Below are 8,316 nucleotides of genomic sequence, written 5' to 3'. Positions count from 1 at the left end.
CAACAACAACAACAAATAATCTTGAGTTGCATGAGTAGTGATAATGTAAGGATGTATGAATCACAGGGGAACCTGGAGTGTTAGGACTAGAAAAGAAGTGCAGTAACAACATATCTTCTGTTCCTAAGTTGAATTGTAGGTGCTGTATAACAATACATTTCACCACTCAATTGTGTAGCTTCATCCATCAGCTACATGGACAACGATAATCCGATATCACCCCGATTAAGACGATACTCTGATTAAGAAACTAGCATGTAAACAGCGATTATTGACGACCTTAATCCGATTAAAGTCACACTCGAAGTAAACACGAATGGAATTAAGACGTGTGGAGTGTTCCTGTTTTAGTCGCGTTATCGACGTGCGTTACAGACACGTACACACCTTAATCACACTATTAACGTCGTGTGGGAGTTTTCACCGCATTGTGAGACAGGACACGTACACACACGGCAGCGCTCGACCGTTTTACGGCAAACAAGAGAGCACGGCTGCGTCCCAAACCGCGTACTTACCTGCTATATAGTAGGCGAATACATGTCTCTCGGCTGCAATATAGACGGTAAGTACGCGGTTTGGGACGCAGCCCACGGCTTCAAGCAGTCGTCTATTAGCACGTACAGCACGACAAATAATTAACCGCACTTGAAGCGTTCGTAAAATTAAAAACGAAACACCAAGAACTGTATACGGTCCCATAACGAAGACCATCTGTACGTCGATACGTGAAGTTCTGGAGGAACGTCGGACGGCGTGACGTGGGGACGTAATGACGTGTGATGTTAATCGCTCTATATTCTATATCATCTATATCCTCTATATAACGGGAAATGGAAAGGAGTATTCTAAAAGCGACTCGTGTAAACACCTTAATCACAATATCGTCTTATTCAGAATAAGGTCAATAATTAGATTACTGCCGTCCGTGTAAACGTCGTCAGAAAGGTGTTAACACTTTTGATGTCCCTTTTAATTTCTCTTGAATCTCATTTGTCTTTATACTACTTTATCTGTCCGTATGCTGTATTCTACAATAAAATGTTGTATATGGTGTTTTGGAAAATAAACAATTGTACTCCATACCATCTTATGATTTTGTTTAATTTCATAATTTTATAAAACAACAACAACAACAAAAAAAAAAAGATGTAATTACTTACCATGCTTCTTTTACATAAACACTTTCTAGTCCTATTAATGACTCTTGTGACAATAATGCGCTATTATTGTCTTTTGATATTGTGATTCTTTGTATTGTGTGAATTTTGACTTGTGCACCATCTGTTGCTTGGCCCTGTTACTTATTTTACACCGTTTATGCCAAATATTACTGTATTCAGATATAAATGTGGCTCAACACACTTTGTTGTCCATGATGAAGAGAGTACATCTGTGTACTGCAAAACCTCACTGCAAAAATTTTTTAAAAAATATAATGCCTTTAGGGATGCCATTATGACAAACCGCACTAACTCTCTCCCTTATGATCTCTCCGTGGTGCACTACCTGGCTGTTGTGCACTTCACGACAAACGCAAACGGTTTTTAAGAAGACAACTTTCAGAAAAGGAACACTAAAAGACACTGGGTACTGTGTAAAAACTTTACCGAAGAACAGCAAGCAAAAACAATAATAATTAAAAAAGAACACTCCAAAATAAACTGAAGTGAAGGGTGCTTGACGAGTCCAGGTGTTTACGGTGACTAGGCTGTCGTGCTGAAAGCTGGTTGATGTGGGGACTTGCTGTGAAATTGGCTGGCAGGCTCCCATGTGTCATCCCAGGTTTTGCCACTGTAAAGTATCACAAGTGCACATGATGTCATTAAAACCCAGAGCAAAGATGTTGCTTGTTAAAGTGGCATCAACCCTGTCTAACTCCAGTGGTGGAATGTAACCGAGTACATTTACTCGATTATTTACTTAAGTACAAATTGGACGTACTTGGACGTACTGAAACTGGCGTATTTCCATTTTACACAGTTTTATACTTCTACACGGCATCTCAGAGGGAAATATTGTCCTTTTTACTAAACTACAATTGTCTGGAAGCTTTAGTTACTAGTTACTTTTAATACTGCGATTTTCCATGCAGTTCCTGTACATTTCAAAATGTTTCTGATGAGCCGAGGGATTAAATTGTCATTATTCGTTAAGCTAACTGAACTATTTAAAAAAACAAAACAAAAAAAAAACACACTTGGGCTAGTTGGAAATGGGCGATGACGTGCAGAAGTGGAAGAAGTTTTGAAATTTCAGCATGTTTTCCTGTTGTGTTCCAAGCAGATCTGGCACTTCTACACACTGCTCTCATCTTCACTGCGAGACGCCGCTGGAACAAACTCCAGCACCATCCTACAGTATTTAATCAACTCTGGCAAAACAGAGCTGTTAATTATTGGTCCAAAAACCTCCCTAAATGAGATGCAAGGTTATTAATTTGACTCTCTTTGAATGGATGTATTGTTACGTCGTCCACAGCGGTCCGGAACTCAGATCTTTATGTTTTGACTGCGACCCGTGGTTTGAAAATCACATTTCCAGCATATGTCCAACAGCATGCTCCGTCTTAGAAATACTGCTGAATTATGAGACATGCTTAGTGTTTGAGATGCTGAAGAATGAATCGAATTGTGTGTATGAATCACTGCTATCATTGTAATGCATTACTGGATGGATGTCCTGCAGGCTCAGTAAATAAGCTTCAGCTAGTTCAAAATGTAGCCGCTAGGAACAGAGAATATGATCACTTCCGCCCCATTTTGTTGTCAATACACTGGCTGCCTGTCAACTAATTTTAAAATTCTGCGAATTACTTAGAAAGCACTAAATGGTCCAGCTCCTCATTATTACAATCCATTGTGTCTGCTTCAATCACAAAATTCTGGGCTCGTACTAATAGAATGTTCTAAACCCACACAAGGAGGTAGATCATTCTCCTATCTGTCTCCAAAATTACGTAATAGTCTTCCAAGCATTCCGAATTCAGACGCACTCTCTCACTTTACGTCCGGACTGAATACTTATATTTTCAGCCATTCACAGCTAGGCTGCACAATCTGCTGGAACAAAAAGAAACAACTCTTTACACACTATAACTCTTCTTTAAAGTGAACGGCAGCCACACCAATACCTTTCTGTTTGTTTTCTCTCTCATCGTCGGGATGCACGTCCCGAAGCCTCAAGGGCCTGCTCGCCGGATCTAGCTCTTCCAGATGCCTCCACCTCACCGCTGTTTCCTTCTGAGTACTGACCATCGACCTCACTTCAGTTTACTACAGCCTACCTCAGAGGACGACTTGCTGCCGAGATCAGCTACAGGACCAGGGAGCTTTCTCTTGCTACAGACATCACTGACAAGTACGACACCAGTTGAACGTTGCCTACATCGTATTGGTCATGGAATGGACTAATTTGCATTGCAATGGAATTAAATAGTTAATAAAATATGACTTACCACACTGTGCAAGGCAACCAGTGAACTTCAAATCCGGCTTTCCCATACACACACACACACACACACACACACAAGTAATCATTATTTTAAGTGTTTAAGCAAATCACTGGATCGGGCATAACATATGTTTTATTATCTTTGGAAGTTCATAATCAATCACTGAGACAAGCAAGCAGCCTAATAAAAGACGTTTTACATCACTTATCTGTTCCACGGTTATTTTATCAAACAGTAAAACCTTCTGCCTGCCACATTTTCAGCAACGTTAAATGATGAAAAGACAAGGGAAGTTTATTGAGTCATGAATGCCATGCTTTTTAGCTGAGTCACACGAGTCCATATTTATGATTTCACATGTGAGGTGATCTGTAGTCCTTTCCATTCGTGTCAAAGTGAATTTGTCAATCAAGCAAAAATCTACTGTGCTGGGTTTCCCAAAGTCCTCTTAGCTTAAGTCAGGGATTGACATTGGACACCAAAACACAGCTAAATAACCAAATAACAAAATACTGTGAACTGGCTACCAATGACCTGGTTACCTGAAGGAACCCAGCTGACCTGAAGTCTGAACTTTGTCTGACAGCAAATGTATTAATATTGTGGAGTAAGATGGACCATGCAAAACAAAAGTGACCCTTTTTTTCCTTTGTCACAAAGACTTAGAGCATGGCAGTGGAGGTGGAGGAGGGGGAAAATGTGGAGGAAGAATAGCTATTAAAGTAGTAAAGGAAGGAGGTTGGAGAGAGTGGGGAAGACAGAGGAACAAGGTTGAGTGTAAATACAGTCTCCGGACTCCACGGTGAGGCTCTCCGGTTGCTCCACGGCGAGGCTCTTCGGCTGCTCAGTGGCGAGGCTCTCCGGCTGCTCAATGGTGAGGCTCTCCGGCTGCTCCTCTGTGGGACTCTCCAGCTGCTCCACAGCAATGCTCTCCTGCTGCTCCACGGCGAGGCTCTCCGGCTGCTCAATGGTGAGGCTCTCTGACTGCTTCTCGGCGAGACTCTCCGGCTGCTCCATGGCGAGGCTCTCCGGCTGCTCCACGGCGAGGCTCTCCGGCTGCTCCACGGCGAGGCTCTCCGGCTTTTGCCCTGTGGAGGTTGTATAATACAAGTTTACTTTCCTTTCAAATCTCTACATATTAACAAAGAAATAAACATGTAATTAAAATAATCATTATTTCTGAAAAAAATGACCTTTTGTCAAGATAAATTCATAAGCCCTCTGCATCTTCTCCAAAAATTTCTTGTACCAGGCGTGGGGTGCAGATGGATAATAATATCTGCAACCCACTTATTCGAAGCCCTTTTATCGTGTTTGCCAATAAATAAAATGGGCTTGTGCCCTACAGCCTCAAGTTTCCACACCTGAAATGAACAAAAGCAGTTTTCACACGTTAGTTAAACCCACTGAATCACATCAGTACTGTATATAGCAATTTTATTTTAAGGGAATTTAATGGAGTACAATGCAATAAAATGAGCCGTAACCTGTTTCATTAAGATTCTTTTAGAAGAAATATTACTCTTGGACTGTATACAGTTTCAGATAAGGCCAGAGGTACTCCTGCAGTTTCTGCCATTGCCATCATGACTTTCTTAATATGTGACAGAGAACACAACTTATTGTTTCTCTTTAGCACAACATAGAGGTAAAGATGGATTCCTCCATGTATGAAATAAGACTATGTTTGTAAAGGCCAGGTCATATTGGTACTAGTCTGACATTCAGTATGTGAAAAACACGGGCTTTCAGTTTCACATCACTTAACACTAACTTATAAAATATGAGCTTTCTTACTTACTGCAATACGGGCAGAATCAATCATATGCCCAACATTTCTATCCAGTCACACCACTTTTTTTTTTTTTTTTTTTATTTGTTTGGTGGACAGGCTTCCAAAGCAGATATAATGTTGGTCAGAGGTTAGAATAAACAGCAGGCAAATTTGAAGGACCTGATGAGAGAAAAAACTATTCCTCATTAAACACCTTACATTTTACATCAGTGTTCGCTTCATCAGTGTTGCCAGATTGGGCATTTTCCCACCCGATTGGCTGGTTTTGGGTTGAACTGTGTGGGGTGAAATGAACTTGGGCAGGTGGAATTTTGTCATTTTAAGGTAAAGGACAGAAATGGAAAATAATTTTACGGCTGCACTGTATAACGTAGCCTCCTCTATAGCCTCTGAAAGAACACTTGAATTAGTGGCATATTGAAAAATTGTCATGAGCCACAGTAATGTTCTTGTTATGAATGAATTTGTATCGTTTATTATAGATAATATTTGGGAATTTATTATATATAATTTTGTGTGGATTTTGAACAATTACTGGGCTGGAAAACAAACCAATCTGGCAACACTGTTCTTCATCTGAACATTTATAATGTTGGCTAAAGTGGCTTAATTGTTGTGCGCTAATGTAAAATAGTTAATGGGAAACACATCACTACTGAAAATCTTCCATTCCCTCATGATTGTACCTTGCTTTGAACTTGAATTTAATGAACTAACCTTGCTAGCCTACGGCACATTTGGTTTTCCAAGCTTCGTTTTCGCTAATCGTGGTTTATGAGCGCGCTGCCAGAGTTGTCGTTTACGTTCGCCTTTCTGGCACAAATCTCACATGTGGGCGGGGCTTCACACTGATTTACTCTCATTGGCTAGTAGAAGTAGAGCGTTCTAGGTGCGGTTCACTGTATCGTTATAGTGTTTGTACTGTATAGTGGAAATGACTTTCTTACCGAGTCAGTTTATTAGTTCGTAATTAATATTTGACGTTTGGGTAGTTTCATACGGCTATTTTTTTCTATGACATCGTCATCATCATCATCATCATCATCATCATCAACTGTCGATCCAAATCTCACTAGCGAATGAGAGTAAATCGCTGTTAAGCCCCGCCCACGCTTGAGGTTTGTGGCAGAAAGGCGAACGTTAACCTGTGTGAAAAGTTCAAACGAAAACTCTGGCAGCGCATTCATGAACCGTGATTAGCGGAAACGAAGCTTAGAAAACCGTTAACTAAGAACGCTGTTCATTTGAGGACCGGGTTAAATTTTTTATTGAAAAGTTACGTTCAATACTTTTGGCACAAAACGAATTCCATATTAAATCAGCTGTCCTCACACACTCTTGCGTATTAAAGACACTGTGTAGATGCTATAAGATGTTTTATCAGGTGACTCTTATTGTAAGAGGTTGATGATAGACTGGAGTCAATAATGGCACCAAGCTCTTTTACTGCTGCACATGATGAAACAGAAACACCGTCCAGAGTAACTATGAGATCAGAAAGATTACTTCTAGCTGCATATGATCCTAGTACAAGTTCTTCTGTCCTGTCAGAATTAAGTAGAAGGAAGTTAATAAGAATCCAACGACACATTCCTCAACTTTATGAAGCTGCTGTCTGTCGTCTGGCTTTGTTGAAACATACAGCTGTGTATCATCGGCATAGCAGTGGAATGTGTCAATGTGTCTTATAAGATATTTTCATGAAGGTGCCAATAATTCTGGACAGTATCTGACAGCTCGTCTCCTGCTTATATCCCGAGGTGAGGTGTGTTTTTTATCTGATCTCTGCCTCTCTTTTAAGCGGGGATTTAGTGAGGATTGAGTGTATTTACCTTCTATAATTTGGGAGTGTTTACCTCCGTAGACGCTGCAGAGGAGGAGAAGTGACCCCACACCCTGCCACACGGAGGATTTCCACCGCTTTATGAGGAGCTTTCATCCATCTCATCCATGACAGGAGACCCCGTCATCTCATCAGGAGACCCCGCGAAAGGCCACGAAACGGCGAGGTGAGGAAACTGAAAGCTGATCCTCGGATAAGTGGGTTGGCAGCGGGCACCGTTCCTGGATCCGATGCCCTTCGACGCGTCTGCAGCTTGCGCTCTTGGATTTTTCCACGGGGCTGAAATAAAGATTTCATTGCAGAACAACAAGAAAGTCGATCTGTCTGCGAAAATGCTGGGGCCGATCAATAAGGGCAGCAGAATGCGTCTTTAATTATTTAACAAATCAGCTTGCAAGTGCATGCAACACAATGGCCGGGCAGAAGGTTGCAGCAATAAAGAAATCGCCCAAATTAATGTTGTTTTAATGCCATTTAGCCACGTTTAGATCTGATTTAGCTCTTCGTGAAGCTGCAAAAACTCTAACTGTTTAATAAATCAGCTTCTAAGGCCATGAAAAGCATCATTTAAGAGGATGGATGCAATACTAGAAAAATAACCCAGATGAAGCACTGAAATTCGGTGTAACAAATCAGCCTGCACGCAGGGCGCTTGAATTTAGCACGCTGTAAAGTGCCTAAGAGGATCACTGCCACAGTAAAAACAACACAAATGAATTTAATTAACAAATATGTTTTTTACTCAATACTTTCCCAGTTTAGTCACCAGGGACAGGCGAGGCAGCATGCGCAGGAGTTCGTGAAGGCGATCTAGGCAGTTATAGAGCCACACAATTCGAGAAGTTGAATTGATCGCGTCCGGTTGGTCTGCGACGCAGTGGTGATACAGAGCGTTGCAGGAGAGGTGCGGTGTATTTATTTATTTATTGTTCAAAAGTTACTTACTTTTGTAAGGATGTCCTCTCATGGTATGTTCTTTTAAAAGGCAAAACTTTTAGAAATCCCAAATTATTTAAAATAAGGGCACACATTCCCTCTTTGAAGTCATCTCTGAAGCATCACCACTGAGAAAAATCAGATAGAAAATTATACAAATTTGAATTCTTTACAAAATTGTGTTGGACTGGTATAGCTAGAGGTGTGTGTGTGTGTGGGGGGGGTGTTTGTGTGTGTTTGTGTGTTTGTGTGTGTTTGTGTGTGTGTGTGTTTGTGTGTGTGTGTGGG

The 8,316-nt window shown here is 41.0% G+C and overlaps 1 protein-coding gene across 2 annotated transcripts; it reads right to left on the bottom strand.

Moving 5' to 3' along the window:
- Window positions 1-1,591: 1,591 nt before the first annotated feature.
- Window positions 1,592-8,008, bottom strand: LOC128607361 (uncharacterized). 2 transcript variants are annotated; one of them, XM_053624171.1, is made up of 7 exons: window positions 7,106-8,008; window positions 5,256-5,408; window positions 4,942-5,048; window positions 4,648-4,818; window positions 4,240-4,542; window positions 3,458-3,494; window positions 1,592-3,353 (listed from the first exon to the last, which is right to left on the bottom strand). In XM_053624171.1, exons 4-7 carry the CDS (start codon window positions 4,679-4,681, stop codon window positions 3,263-3,265), a joined length of 465 nt encoding a protein of 154 aa, XP_053480146.1. In that variant the 5' UTR covers window positions 4,682-4,818; window positions 4,942-5,048; window positions 5,256-5,408; window positions 7,106-8,008; the 3' UTR covers window positions 1,592-3,262. The 2 variants fall into 2 exon arrangements, with proteins under 2 accessions (XP_053480146.1, XP_053480232.1); XM_053624257.1 differs by lacking the exon at window positions 7,106-8,008 and having other exon boundaries at window positions 5,256-6,055.
- Window positions 8,009-8,316: the final 308 nt, after the last annotated feature.

This window comes from Ictalurus furcatus, chromosome 1 (assembly GCF_023375685.1).
Source record: "Ictalurus furcatus strain D&B chromosome 1, Billie_1.0, whole genome shotgun sequence".
Classification (NCBI taxonomy): domain Eukaryota; kingdom Metazoa; phylum Chordata; class Actinopteri; order Siluriformes; family Ictaluridae; genus Ictalurus; species Ictalurus furcatus.
This window is presented reverse-complemented; position numbering and strand designations above follow the sequence as displayed.